We start from the raw sequence: 15465 nt of genomic DNA, 5'->3' as shown, positions 1-15465 counted from the left end.
AGTCCAAGGAACTCGCAATGCAAGAGCATAAAATAATTGTTTACAAGACTTCGAATCATCACGATTAGATTTTTTTCTTTTACCTGATCAAAACTCCTTATACCCTTCATTTACATTGATTCACTCCTTTCCTGAACAACCACCAATTTATTTTGAAGGCCCAAAAATGAAATTTCATTCAACCACCACTTAATCACAACTTTTCTCTTTTCTTTCACCAATTGTGTGATTTTTTTTTTTCTTCGAAATTCCCAAACTTAGTATGAAAAACACATCCCAATTAAAGCTCATGAGTTCTTTAGAAAGGTAAATATTTGTTTTTCAGGCTAAGGCGAGGAAATATAATTGGTTAAATGAAAGAAAAGGTTTACATGTAGGCTCAAAATGGTTAACAATGGAAAATCATGCTTAAGCATGCATAAGGTTAGCTTGAAAGGCACAAACGATCCAAAGAGGGCCTTAATATCACTTCTTAAATGTCGTGAAGTCAAATTGCAAAAGAATGAATGACTTTTAAGTATTCAACCAAATCAATGAATAATGAGATCAAACAACAACTTTGATGACAAGAAAATAAGAGTATGTGTATAACACTCATGAAATGAAGCACAAGGCTCAAAAGCTCACATTTATGGTTATATAAGTCTAATTTATGCTTGATACAATTCTTTGGGTCATGCAAATCCTTTAATTGGAAAATTATGAAACAAATGGCAAGTGTAAAGAAGGTTTCAAACATATCATGCTAGAACAATGCCAATTTTTTTTTTTATTTTTTAATAAAAAAAAAAAACACTAAAATAAAATGAAATCCAATTTTTATTTAAGTCATGCAAACATTTATCACTATCTCATCATAAGTGTTCGGAAAGTGACTCAAAACAAAAACAAAACAAAACAATACTTAAAATAAAAACAAGCAAAAAAATAAATAATTTTTTTTTTTTTCAATTATTATTTTTTTTCATTTTAAGAAAAACCAAATTTACTTGCTAAACTCCAATACCCCCAAACCTAGAAATGAACATTGTCCTCAATGTTTAAAAATTAGCCACAACCAATGTCATAACAACAAATGAAGGGTATTAAAGCAAATAAAAATCACAAAACATACAAAAATAAAATAAAACAATTACAAAATAAAAATTACAAAACAAACAATCAAATAAAATAAAATAAAATAAAAAAATAAAAAAACACGAAACAGTAAAACACTCAAAACAGTAAGCCCTAACAGATAGTCTTACACAAACTGAAACCCAAACAATTGAAAGCCCAACCCAAAATGAAATTAACCCAACAACGGTAAAACCCGACCCAACATGAAATCTGAAGCCCACACGTTTAAATTTAATTTTTTTCTTAAAAAGATAAAACGTGAATTATGAGCGCAAAGCGGGATTTCTAAAAAGAGGGAATGTGGTCCCTGATGTCGTTTCATGGATAGTCACGGGCAGAAAGCAGGAGCCACGTGTCGACGCATAGAGGCGCCGCAGATCCACAAGCGAAAATTACGGGCTCATGGAAAGGCGCGACAACTTTGCTGAACGCGTCCGTTCAGACAAAGCAAGTCGTGACAAATGTGTTGGAAACGGTTGGAAAGTGAGAAGGTTGTGGGACTCGAGGAACGCTGGATATTCAGAAAACGCTTAGACGCTGCAACGGCTAGGGTTTGTTTGTCAAAGACTACATCTATAAGAAGGAAAAAGAAGGGAAAAAAACAAAAAAACAAAAAAACTCAGAAACACAAAAGAGAAAAGAAGCAAGAAAAAGAAAAAAAAAGTGAGAAATCAAATGGCTTCTTCCTACCCCTTTTCGTTAGATCTCAACCTAGCTCCACCGACTCAGACACGAGGCCAAGCAGTAGCACCAGTATGGATGCCCTACTTTGCCTCCGCACGGGGGCCTGTGACTGTCAATGACTCAATACTCCTGGACAACGATGTTGCCATTGGAGTTTGCAGAAATTTAGTGACTCCCAAAGATATACGTGTGTTCGGGACAAGGGATGACAACCGGGTCACGAGTGATGCCCTGGCACTGAGCGTGCAGAGTACAGCATGTGTCGCAAGTTTGGGTCATCGCCTACTTGCGAAGTCCCATGAGGTAGAGGTGCTTAAAGCTCAGTTGGCGGCGGAGCGAAGTTTGGTTGAAGACTGTCAGAGTGCTATAAAAAGCTTGAAAAGGGAGAGGTCAAGGATTGTGGAGGTGAATCGACACCAGCTAGAAGTATTGCGAGACGAGAATAAAAATCTATCAAAGATGGTAGAGTTGTACTCTCGCGACATGAGAAAGCAACTGGAGGACCTAGACCGACCGGGTAAACGCAAGCAAGCGGATCGCGAGAGTAGTTACGCTCAAGCTAAGATTGCGATCTTTGGGAGCTCAAGTGATGAGCCCCAAGAGGCTGTGCGTGAAGCCCCGGAAGAGGACAGCCAGAGGGCCAAACTCAAAGCTCCTATGGTCGAGACACCGAGCGCCAAGAAGAAATGATTTCAGTTTTTATTTATTATTTAATTTTAAAGTGTATGTGTGTTTTTTTTTTCTTTAATTGGGAAATAAAAACGTTAGCTATCTCAAAGAAACGATTGACCCTAAATGTAAAGAACGACAATCAAACAAAAACACGAAGACCCAAACAATATTTTTTTATTTTTTTATTTTTTATTTTTAGTTAAGTAAATACACAAATAACTGCTTCTTCTTTTAAGAGAAAAACTTAAGGATGACCAGTTAAGGGCCTCAGAAAACACAGCCAGGGGTTCCGGGAAGGTTGGAGGGGTCACAATGGTCCCGCTTAAAACCCTAACTTCTTAGACACCGAAGGTGTCGCCTTAAAGAACTCCTAGACACTGTATAGACTGCGGTTGCTCACTGGAGTTACCAAAAATTTAGCTCCTTCAAAGAATATCCTATGAGTTTTAAATTATACTACCTAATTAAATAAAAAAACAAAATAAATAAATAAATAAATAAACTGAAATAAACACGCAATTCAAACAATAATTTAAAAGAAGAGTTGGGATTCTTGCACCAGGTGTCCAAGACGCATCTTTAATTTTGTCTCTTCTTCCAACTACATTATTAAGAAACCAGTCAAACAAGAAGAAAATAATTGAAAATAAAATAAAATAAAATAAAAACTGAAAAAGCAAAAACACAAACATCAGAAAACAGGGAGGCAAAAGTAAGTGAAAGTGTAGACATGCTCCCTTTTAAAAAAAAAACGTGCTCGCAATTTGCGCCAGAAATGAAGGGATCCGAGAGAAAAGAGCACAGGATAGCACCCTCGAGATCCGAAGTGCTTTCGGCTCCCTCATCTGCATAAGTCTATTTAAACTCATCTCGGTGAAGTAGAAGAGCACCCCGCATTTCTTCCTGCAAATTTAGAGAAAACATCAAAAAATCCAAAAACAAAACAATGGCATCCTCATGCACTCACCTTGATGATCTTAGCCTTGAACTGTCCCTTGCACCACCGAATGCGCAGATAAGGGCTCCTCAAAACCATGTCTTCCCAAACTCCACATATCATCACGGTACGGCCTCAAACTTTGCTGAGGTAATACCGAACTTTTCTGAGGCAATGCCGAACAGAGCAGCGCTGCTTGGAGGCATGATTGGCAGCAAGCTCACACCGACAGATCATCTGCATGTGGCACAGAGGTCTGACAAAGCAGCGGTGGAGGAGTCCAATAATTTAACTGTTCTCCATGCGGTCTCGGCTACCAATTTGGGTATGCGATTGCTGGCGAGAACACGGGAGTGTGCCGCGATGAGCGAGGAAATAGCTTCCTTGAAGGCTATGGTGGCGGACTTGCAGAAGCGGCTCTACTGTGCCAATCAGCACGTGGAAGCACTGCAGAGAAAAAATGAGGACCATGTGGAGCTGCTGCAGATTCTGCAAGTAAGAGACAATAGAGGCATGCCATGAAGATGAAGATGAAGATGAAGAAGTTGTTTTTATTTTTAATTTACTTGAATGTTTTTTTTGTTTTTTGTTTTTTTAGTTTTTTTTTTTGTTTTACTTTTTTTTTCTTTGTTTGTAATGTTTGAAATGAAATAAAAATGTGTTTTTAACACTCAGAAATAAACTAACTAACCACACCACGTAAATAAATAAACTAACCTAACAAAACAAAAAAAAGAACATAAAAGAAAACAAAGAACTTCCAAATTGATTTTTTTTAAAAATTTATTATTATTTACAACTAACTGACCACACAAAGAAAAATAAATAAATAAATAAAAAAGAAGTTCCAAATTGCAATTTACAAGGATAAAAAAAATAAAAACTCAAATTTCAATTTTTTTAAAATTTTTTTTTTGTGTATTTTTTTTTTTTTATAAAACACACAAATATACAAGCAACTCATGGATGACCAGTTAAGGTCTCAGAAAACACAGCCAGGGGATCCGGGAAGGTTGGAGGGGTCACAAAGGTCCCACTTAAAACCCGAACTTCTTAGACACCGAAGGTGTCGCCTAAAGAACTCCTAGACACTGTATTGACGGAGACGCTCACTGGAGTTACCACGAGTCAGCTAATATAAAAAATCTTTTTTAATTTTTTTTTAATAAAAGAAATAGAAAATTAAAATTACTGAAGTAATAACAAAACAACTAAAGAGAAAGGATTGGAATACTCCCCCTTGAAGCGATTAGGTCGAGCATGATGCATTTGGAGGTCGCGACTTCTCCCACTGCTCCACACTCCCCATTCTTATGATTGAGGTTGCCATCTCTCTCCATTTTTATTAAGCTATCATAAATTGCTAAAACGAACACAAAAAACTTGAAACAGAATTAAAGGATTACGAAATATAAAAAAAAAACTAAAAATGAAAAGGAAAAATCAACACATGTCCAATTCCATGCTTCAAAGCAACAAGCACCAATGGGTTGTGTAAGCTGGGACTTAAACCCAGTTCTCTTGCTTGTTGGGCAATTGTCCTTTTCTGTTGGACTACAAACACAACTTGTCCATTAATGTCATTAACTTTAAAACTTGAAATTGTCCAGTTAAGAAAAAAAAAATAAAGTAGGAAAGCCAAATAGAATCAAACAATGTTACCGATCCCCGGCAACGGCGCCAAAAACTTGGTGCGTAGATACAGCTGCACCAAAATGGATTCAGTTGCATCCTCAACTTGTGATACTCGCAAGTGCACGAGCCGTTCGGTAGTATAGCGTATGTAAGTGCGAGGTCGATCCCACGAGGATTGGTGATTGAATGATCCAATTCATTTTCCCTACACAAAACAGAAATGAAAAAGAAAGGAAATAAATAAAACAAGGAAGAAATAACTCAAGCAAATAAGTTCCCAAGTTCAATTAGATTAACGGATTGATTCTAGCTAAAGTATGATTAAGCCATGGTGTGTGGTCATAACCTTGTGTTCCTAATTCCCTAATTTGATCATTTGTTGTCTAACCTAAAATTAAGCATTAGGAACCCATTAAGCATAGAAGAACATTTTAAACAACCAAGTATGTATCTAATCCCTGTTGTCGAATGTCCATACATACTCTTCCTATTCATAGTTCAATTCGAATTAAAGCATGGTGTATACTCTTAATTCAAACCAAGATAGCTAACATGCAAGCCTAAATGGTGATCAATCATTCAAACTAGCATATTAACTTATAAGCATAATGAATAAGAACAAAAACCATAATTGAAACTTGGAAACTAATTCAACTTGAAAACTTAAGAAAAGAATTTACATAACAAAGAAAAATAAATTACAACTAAGAAAACATTAAGGAAACTAAGAGAACTTTGAGGAAGAAAGGAAGTGTTTGAGAACTTTGAGGAGGGAGAAGAAAGTGTTTGGGAACTTTAGAGAATTTTGGAAGAACATGTGTTTGAGAGCTTTGAGGATTTTGGAAGGGAATGTGTTTAAGACATGGGGAATTTGGAAGAGAGTGTTTGAGAACTTGGAGGATTTGGAGAAGAAAGTAGAGAGGTGTTTTGAGAGCTTTGTGGATTTTGGAAGAGAGTGTTTAGGAACTTTGAGAATTTGGAAGAGAGTGGTTGAGAACTTGGAGGATGTTTGTGAACTTGGAGAATTTGAGAACTTAGGGAAGGAAGAGAAATGTGTTTGTGAAGTGTTTGAGACATGGAGACTTTTGGAAGAGAAGGGAAGTAGAGAGATGTTTGAGAACTTTGAGGATTTTGGAAGAACATGTGTTTGAAAGATTTAGAGAATTAGAAGAAGAGAAAGGAAAAGTGTTTGATATTTAGTACAAAGAAAATTTAATAGAATGATCTTATTACAACAATTGAGAACTACAAAGGGAAACTAAGAGAATTTGAGGGAGAGAAGGGAAGGGAGCTCTAGAGAAGTGTTTGAGAGCTCCCCCCCCTTGGGGTGTTATTACAAGCTTAGAGAACTTCCCTATTTATAGGCCTAGGGGAAGTGAAAATCAGAATTCAATAAGACTAATGCATACAACACTTGAATTATAAAATCTGAAATGGTTGATGCACTTCACCACTAAATCCCACCAGCAGCCCTAGCTCATCTTCATGTCACCATGACCAAGCTTCCAACCAGAAATGATAGCTCATACCTAGCTCACCATGACCAAGCATCCAACCAGCACATGCTGAGGTCAGCATGACCAGCAACTTCAAGGGCTTACAACTTGGGCTTCTCTTAATCAAATTAGGACTTTAAGCACTCAAAATTGAAGTTCAGAATGTCTTCTTTCCAGCCATATGTTATTTGGGCCAATCCAAGGTCGGAGGAAGAAGTTAAGGCCGAAACAAATTGCTAACTCATTTTCCGCGCTGATAAGATCCATCCTGAGCATGGTTCTGTGTTTGCTAGGTAACGGACTCCAGATTTATCCAATGGGGCTGAATTTTGGATATGTTATATTACACACCAATTGGAGCAACTTTCATGAAGAATGTGGCCTCATCCGAGCTATGTAGGTTGCTGAAACAAAGCTTGCAATATGACCTACGGAACTGGACTGGCAGGGGGCTGTAGCCATAATGAATTTGTCTTTAAGCTCTTCATCAATTCATCCAAATTAGGCCTTAACATGCTTGAATTGCATGAATTATGTTCTCCAAAGCCATCATTGTTACCTAAAGCTCAATTAACTGAAAGATAAACACAAAAAGGATTAAAAGCACAAGTTTAACTCAAAAACATAACCAAATCATAAGCTAGAAGGGTAAGAAATAATATACAATTATGTATTTGCGTAGATACAGCTGCACCAAAATGGATTCAGCTGCATCCTCAACTTGTGATACTCGCAAGTGCACGAGCCGTTCGGTAGTATAGCGTATGTAAGTGCGAGGTCGATCCCACGAGGATTGGTGATTGAATGATTCAATTCATTTTCCCTACACAAAACAGAAATGAAAAAGAAGGGAAATAAATAAAACAAGGAAGAAAGAAAATAACTAACTCAAGCAGATAAGTTCCCAAGTTCAATTAGATTAACGGATTGATTCTAGCTAATGTATGATTAAGCCATGGTGTGTGGTCATAACCTTGTGTTCCTAATTCCCTAATTTGATCATTTGTTGTCTAACCTAAAATTAAGCATTAGGAACCCATTAAGCATAGAAGAACATTTTAAACAACCAAGTATGTATCTAATCCCTGTTGTCGAATGTCCATACATACTCTTCCTATTCATAGTTCAATTCGAATTAAAGCATGGTGTATACTCTTAATTCAAACCAAGATAGCTAACATGCAAGCCTAAATGGTGATCAATCATTCAAACTAGCATATTAACTTATAAGCATAATGAATAAGAACAAAAACCATAATTGAAACTTGGAAACTAATTAAACTTGAATACTTAAGAAAGAATTTACATTACAAGAAAAATAAATTACAACTAAGAAAACATTAAAGAAAGCTAGAATTGAGAACTAGAAAGCAAAACTAAGAGAATTTGAGGGAGAGAAGGGAAGTGTTTGAGAACTTTGAGGAGGGAGAAGAAAGTGTTTGGGAACTTTAGAGAATTTTGGAAGAGAGTGTTTGAGAACTTGGAGGATTTGGAGAAGAAAGTAGAGAGGTGTTTTGAGAGCTTTGTGGATTTTGGAAGAGAGTGTTTAGGAACTTTGAGAATTTGGAAGAGAGTGGTTGAGAACTTGGAGGATGTTTGTGAACTTGGAGAATTTGAGAACTTAGGGAAGGAAGAGAAATGTGTTTGTGAAGTGTTTGAGACATGGAGACTTTTGGAAGAGAAGGGAAGTAGAGAGATGTTTGAGAACTTTGAGGATTTTGGAAGAACATGTGTTTGAAAACTTTAGAGAATTTGATGAAGGAAATGGGAGAAGTGTTTGGGAAGTGTTTGGAGAAGAGAGTATTTGAAGAATTTAGAAGAAGAGAAAGGAAAAGTGTTTGATATTTAGTACAAAGAAAATTTAATAGAATGATCTTATTACAACAATTGAGAACTACAAAGGGAAACTAAGAGAATTTGAGGGAGAGAAGGGAAGGGAGCTCTAGAGAAGTGCTTGAGAGCTCCCCCCCCTTGGGGTGTTATTACAAGCTTAGAGAACTTCCCTATTTATAGGCCTAGGGGAAGTGAAAATCAGAATTCAATAAGACTAATGCATACAACACTTGAATTATAAAATCTGAAATGGTTGATGCACTTGTATTAGAAAATCTGAAATGGGTGATGCACTTGTATTAGAAAATCTTGAATTGGTTGATGCACTTCACCACTAAATCCCACCAGCAGCCCTAGCTCATCTTCATGTCACCATGACCAAGCTTCCAACCAGAAATGATAGCTCATACCTAGCTCACCATGACCAAGCATCCAACCAGCACATGCTGAGGTCAGCATGACCAGCAACTTCAAGGGCTTACAACTTGGGCTTCTCTTAATCAAATTAGGACTTTAAGCACTCTAAATTGAAGTTCAGAATGTCTTCTTTCCATCCATATGTTATTTGGGCCAATCCAAGGTCGGAGGAAGAAGTTAAGGCCGAAACAAATTGCTAACTCATTTTCCGCGCTGATAAGATCCATCCTGAGCATGGTTCTGTGTTTGCTAGGTAACGGACTCCAGATTTATCCAATGGGGCTGAAGTTTGGATATGTTATAGTACACACCAATTGGAGCAACTTTCATGAAGAATGTGTCCTCATCCGAGCTATGTAGGTTGCTGAAACAAAGCTTGCAATATGACCTACGGAACTGGACTGGCAGGGGGCTGTAGCCATAATGAATTTGTCTTTAAGCTCTTCATCAATTCATCCAAATTAGGCCTTAACATGCTTGAATTGCATGAATTATGTTCTCCAAAGCCATCATTGTTACCTAAAGCTCAATTAACTGAAAGATAAACACAAAAAGGATTAAAAGCACAAGTTTAACTCAAAAACATAACCAAATCATAAGCTAGAAGGGTAAGAAATAATATACAATTATGAACCGATCAGACAACATTTGTGAAATCAATTCCGCATCCCCGAACCCAGAAGCAAAAACTACTTGCTACCCATCAAGAGAGTTACAGAAAAGATGTGGAGAGGTGCTTTGGTATCCTCCAAGCTCGGTGGGCGATCATTAGAGGTGCGGCACGTATGTTTGATGAGGAGGTGTTGAGGAGCATAATGATGACATGCATCATCCTCCATAACATGATTGTGGAGGATGAGTATGATTATGAAGCTGAAGAGGTGTATGAAGAGGATCCCATGAACACGGCCTTGACAAGAATTTATGAAAAACCCATAGGGCCAAATGGAGAACCATTGGAGCATGAGCCATTGGTTAGAGATGGTCGTTTCATGCACCGTATGATTGATCGATATACGGAGATGCAATCGTCGTATATTCATGAACGCCGTCAAGTTGACTTAATGGAGCATTTATGGGCGGTGAAAGGCAATGACGGTGAATGATATGAAGTGAAGACAAGAATTTTTTAAGATTTTAATGTTTATGTTTTATGTTTAGTTATGTTTGGTTTTTTTATGCTTTGGTTGTGGTTCGTTTGTTTTTATATTTTTAATGCTTTGGTTGTGGTTAGTTTTTTAAGTATGGAATGTTTTGAATAAAAAGGAATTTTATTTAATAGTTTCTTTGGTAACTCAAAGAAAACCAATACTACTAATAAAATAAAATACATGAATTACAAGCAAAAATTAAAACAAAACATTAAAATACAATGAAATGAAAAGGCAAGCAAACTAACTTAAGGGTTTTCATCATTTAACCAATCCGTATTGCTAGGTCCATCATCACGAAAAAGTCTTCATCTCATAATAGCCTTTCGTTCAAGCTTCCAAAATTGTTTTGTTTCAGGAGACATATGGCTTGTATCCATGGCCATGGTTTCCCGATCCTTCTTGTCTTCGTTTTCTTTGCGTTGATACTCCCTTTCTTTGCGTACATACTCCCTTTCTTTAGCATATTCTATTCGCATTGCCCTTTCATCTTCTTGGGCTTTCCTGTCTAATTCAAGTCTCATGGCGTTTTGCCTAGCAATTTCCTCCAAAATTTTAGAGGCATTACTAGTAGAATTATTTCCTCTCTTTGCCTTCGCCGCCTTCCTCCCAATAGGTCTCGGCTCCTTTTCAATGGGTGAGTCTTCACTCATAGGGGATTCCATAGGCGAATCCGAAGCTTGTGAATCATGGAGTGGCGTCTCATTTAACATCACCGTTGGACCCTTTGGAATAATGCTAAATCTCTTACAATGCTTCACCACCTCCCAACATTGGGTATGGTTGAAAGTTTTTTTCCCTTGTCCAGTAGCACCAAACCACATTTGAGCTTGCACAATCTATATAAAAAAAAAAATTGAATATGCAAAGAACTTAAACAAAATATTGGTAATGCAAAAAAGATAAACATATGAATGAAAATTCAAGAAATATTAACAAAATATAGAGAATGGAACAACCATTTAAATAAATATTAGAAATACAAGAAATATTAACAAAATATAAAAATGGCAAGAAACATTTAAATAAATATGGAAATACAAGAAATATTAACAAAATATACAAATTGCATGAAACATTTAAATTAAAATGAATAGGACATTAAAATTAATATAATGAAAATTACAAATAATTTACCTCATCGCTTAGATTTTCCCCGCTTCTTTGGTTATCCATCGCTTTAGTGAGGGCATCTCTCCATTTCCCCAACTCTTTGTTGAGAATTTTCCACCGACTAGACAATGCCGATTCTGTACGGGTGGAACCCGATCTTTCAACAAATTCACGATGAATTTTTTTCCACATTTGACTGAATTTCATCTCATTACCCGATATGGGATCATGACTAATTTGGATCCAACACTCACACAACAAGACATCTTCCATGATGCTCCATGCCCCTCCGGTTTCTTGAGAAAAAGCCATAATATGATAGACAAAAATTAAACTTGAAAGTGAAAAAAATATGGAGTAGAAAATGAAAAAAATATGAAGTAGAAAGTGAATAATAGTTGGAGGAGGAGAAAATGTATGAGGATTTGTGGTTAAAAATGAAGAGGATTGATTGGTATTTATAGAAAAAAATTCAGTAATTTTTGGGAATTTTTTTAAATTTTTTCCGATTTTTTTTCATAATTGTTGGCCTTGAAAAATTCATGGGCGTTGGATTGGATGACAAAAGCAATCGGAAGGACCAGAAGCTGCCACGTGGCGTGTGACCGTTGGGGAAAAGTTGACGCGCGCGCAGCAAATTTTTTTTAACGTTGGTGCGTTAAAAAAAATTGAATTACGCCTGCTGACGTCACGCTGGCGTCAGCAATGACGTCAGCTCGCCTTCGGGCCAGCACTCGGGCTGATTCTGCCTTCGGGCCTGCCCAGGCAGGTGGACCCCAGTAGTTGCCCGGGCTGAACTTTGCTGCTGGAAATGGGTTTTGGAGTTTTACCTCCCCCCAGCCCTTGCCCTAGGGGGCTGCTGGAAGTGGCCTAAGGCAAGGCAAAGGCAAGGCAAGGGCTGCCACTATTCACGTGAATAGTGGCAGCCTTGCCTTTTTTGGTTCCCAAAAGGGGCAAGGGCAAGAATCCACCCCAAAAGGCTAGGGCAAGGGCAAGAAAAAAAAAAAAAAGAATCCACCCCAATTCGCTTTTTTTTTCCTTTTTTTTTTGGATTTTTTTCGCTTGCTAACGTCAGCGTGACATCAACGCTAATGTTAGCGCCTTCGGGCTGCAGCCCAGGCAGGATTTTCCCGTAGGCTTGCCAGGGTTGCTGGGACCCACCGCTTGCTCGGGCTTCTTCTCTCGCGCTGGAGGCCTCTTGGGCTGCCTTAGGGGGCCTTTTGCCCGGTTTTGGCTCAGGGGTGGACATGCTCTTATATATATTTTTTTTGGTCTGGAGACATGCTCTTATATTGAAAGCTGGTTCATCTGTGTCTATGTCCAGATCCAATTGAGAGCTTTCTTTCTTTTCAATCCTTGCTTCCCAAAAAGCCTCACACACTCTGCCTCCTCAAGTCTGCTTTCTTTTTTTATATATCAAAGTCATTTGCTCTTTTTCTCCTTTCTTTGTGTGAGTAGTGTGAGGTCATTAAGGTCCCGTTTGGGATTGCTTTCTTGGCCAAAAAACCTTCTTCACTTTAAAGGTAAAGGTAAGCAATTTAAAGTATTTGATAAAAATAAAATATTCTGATTATTTTAAAATCGTGTCTATTTTAGTTATTATTCACAGTTACAACAGTTTTATATTAAGATTTACTAAACGATTTTGACATTGCTTTTTGTACTAACCTTACTTTAAAAATATTGTTTACCAAATATGGAGCTGCTTTACTTTACAGCTAATTATTTTCAAAGCACAACAAAATCAACTTTTTTTTAAAGTGACAGTAATCCTAAACTGGCCCTAAATACGTTTTCACAAGGTTGGGCTTCAGCCCTCCTCCTCTAGTCTCTACCAAAAAACAAAAATCATAAACTTATCCAATGTCGGTGTAAATAAATTTGTTACTTATTTGCAAGACCATAAATAAATAAATTTAATAACCAAGGAGAAAGGAAGAAAGAAAGAAAGAAAGAAAGGGAGAGAGGGAGAGAAACAAAACCAATGGAGCTGACGGGAAGGGCTGCCCATCCACTTTCGCTTGGGCGGCCACCGGTCCATTTGCAATTCTTGGAGGAGCAATCGCGGCCAAGCAAGCACAAAGGGATAGGGATAAGGAGCTTGCTTAGATATGGTGGAGGAAAGCGTCTTAATAATCGAACTATTCTTCCTTTCTTCAAGAATAGTGTCATCCCAGCAACTTGTTGTGCGGCAAAGGCAACTACATCTACAGGTGCTGCTGCTGGCGATATGTTGGAAGTGGATTTGAGAGAGATTAAGGACAAGTGCAAAAAGTGGAATTGGAAGGGTAGATACGTCATCAATTACTTTGTTTCTCACTCTTCTTCTGATCCACACTCATCAAATCCAAATCGTCCCCCTATACTTCTCGTTCATGGTTTCGGTGCCTCCATTCTTCACTGGCGCAGGTTTGTCTTTTGTCCAATTTACGCATGCATGCTTTATTGCTTATCCATATCTACATCCATTTTAGCTAGCCAGCCAGTGGCCACACATTATCCCCCAAAGCCAAAGTTAAAGACAGTAACAATGAAGTCAAGTTATTAATTTCATTTGTTTTTACTATTTACTATTTACCCTCAAAGTTAATGTGATTCATTACTTTACTTGCTCAGAAATATTAGGACGTTGGCCCAGATTTATACCGTTTATGCTATTGACCTCATCGGGTTTGGTGGCTCAGAGAAGCCAGTAGGCTTTTCATATACCATGGAAAAATGGGCTGAGGTAAATGCTCTCTGAGTCTCCGAATCATATTTATTTCATTATAAAATTAAAATCCAATATCTTCTTATTTAAATTAAGAGAATCCTTTAATTAATATAATATTATTGTAAACTTAAATATAAGTTTCTGACTCAAGTGTCATTAATTACTGTAAACAGTTAATCTTGGATTTTTTGGATGAAATTGTTCAAGAGCCGACTGTGTTGATAGGGAACTCTGTTGGGAGCCTTGCTTGTGTCATTGCTGCAGCCTCAGCCTCAGCCTCAGCCTCAGCCTCCGGTGCTGAGGCAGAATCTAATAATAAAGCACTCGTTCGAGGGTTGGTGCTTTTAAATTGTGCGGGTGGTATGAACAATAAAGCAATTACTGATGACTGGAGGATCAAGCTTTTCTTACCTTTGCTTTGGTTGATTGATTTTCTGTTGAAGCAACGAGGAATTGCTTCCGCCATTTTTGAGCGTGTCAAACAGAGGTGAGCTATTCAACTATACATATGATATGATTCATTCAGCAGCTATATATAGCCTATACGTATACGTACATACATACAAACGTAGTAGTTATAATAAAGCTAGCGATCACGTCGTGAGTATATATATTTATATCGATCTAGTCTGAGTCTGACCATGCTTGGTGCAGAGATAATATAAGGAATATCTTATTGTCCGTTTACGGGAATAAGGAATCTGTTGATGAAGAATTAGTAGAGGTAGAGTATCCTCTCCTTAGTACGGTTTCATCAATAAGTAAATTACATACATTTCCCGACCTCTTTCTCTCTCCCATTTTCCTTGCAGATAATCATGGAACCCACCTGCGACCCCGGGGCGCTTGATGCTTTTGTTTCTATCGTGAGTGGCCCTCCAGGACCAAGCCCGGTGCAGTTGATGCCAACAGTAATCTCCTCCTCCCTACCACTTCTAGTTTTATGGGGGGATGAAGACCCCTTCACTCCGCTTGATGGACCTATTGGCAAATACTTCGCCTCCCTACCTTCTCAACTACCCTACGTCACCCTCTTTGTTTTACAAGGGGTTGGGCATTGTCCCCACGATGACAGGCCTGACTTAGTACACAAGAAACTTCTTCCATGGTTGGATCACATTTCTACTGTAACTCACACTTAATCACATAATTGACTACTTGTCGACGATTCAAGAGAGTCCATCGTGCATGCTCTCAGAACGAATAAATGCCATAACATCTTAATAATTTGTAAGAATGGCAGGTTTATGTGATAAACAACGTTTGCACATTCTTGTCTCACCTTTGCACATGATGAGGGCACGTGTTGGCCCAAAACACCAAAAAAGGCTCAATTACCTAGTGCAACGCCAAGTGTGGAGTGGAATTGGCAAAATTCCTTGTCAGGTCCAGTCTCCGGCCTGGTGGAGATTTTGGGGGAAACGGGGGCGGTCCCATTTTTTAATCATAAATAGTATAGCCGCATGGCTATACTGGGGTCGTTTAAAAAAAAAAAAAAAAAAAACCATATAGCCGCTTTTTTATTATTAAAAAATAGTATAGCCGATCGTGGCGCAATAGGCGGGCCCTAGGCGGTACTTTTTTTAATTTTTTTTATAGACTCCGATTTTTTAAATAATAAAAATAGTATTGCCGATCGGCTATACTATTTTTGACATGTGACGAAATTGGCGCAGCCAGTCCTTTTGTTTAATT

The 15465-nt window shown here is 37.8% G+C and overlaps 1 protein-coding gene across 1 annotated transcript; it reads left to right on the top strand.

Annotated features, from left to right (window-relative positions):
- The first annotated feature begins 12974 nt into the window (after positions 1–12974).
- LOC110763888 (alpha/beta-Hydrolases superfamily protein) lies at positions 12975–15040 on the top strand. The gene is made up of 5 exons (XM_021966773.2): positions 12975–13466; positions 13674–13785; positions 13944–14257; positions 14425–14494; positions 14583–15040. Exons 1-5 carry the CDS (start codon positions 13042–13044, stop codon positions 14910–14912), a joined length of 1251 nt encoding a protein of 416 aa, XP_021822465.1. The 5' UTR covers positions 12975–13041; the 3' UTR covers positions 14913–15040.
- The last annotated feature ends 425 nt before the right edge of the window (positions 15041–15465 follow it).

This window comes from Prunus avium, chromosome 1, assembly GCF_965620075.1.
Source record: "Prunus avium chromosome 1, drPruAviu1.hap1.1, whole genome shotgun sequence".
In the NCBI taxonomy this organism is placed as follows: domain Eukaryota; kingdom Viridiplantae; phylum Streptophyta; class Magnoliopsida; order Rosales; family Rosaceae; genus Prunus; species Prunus avium.
The sequence above is the reverse complement of the archived record's forward strand: the minus strand, read 5'-3'. Positions and strand labels throughout refer to the sequence as shown.

Bases quoted from the DNA above. Each gene is read 5' to 3' on its own strand.
- LOC110763888 (XM_021966773.2), top strand. From the start codon at position 13,042: ATGGAGCTGACGGGAAGGGCTGCCCATCCACTTTCGCTTGGGCGGCCA. The intron at 13,467-13,673 runs GTTTGTCTTTTG...TTACTTGCTCAG, and splicing joins TCCATTCTTCACTGGCGCAG to AAATATTAGGACGTTGGCCC. The intron at 13,786-13,943 runs GTAAATGCTCTC...TACTGTAAACAG, and splicing joins CCATGGAAAAATGGGCTGAG to TTAATCTTGGATTTTTTGGA.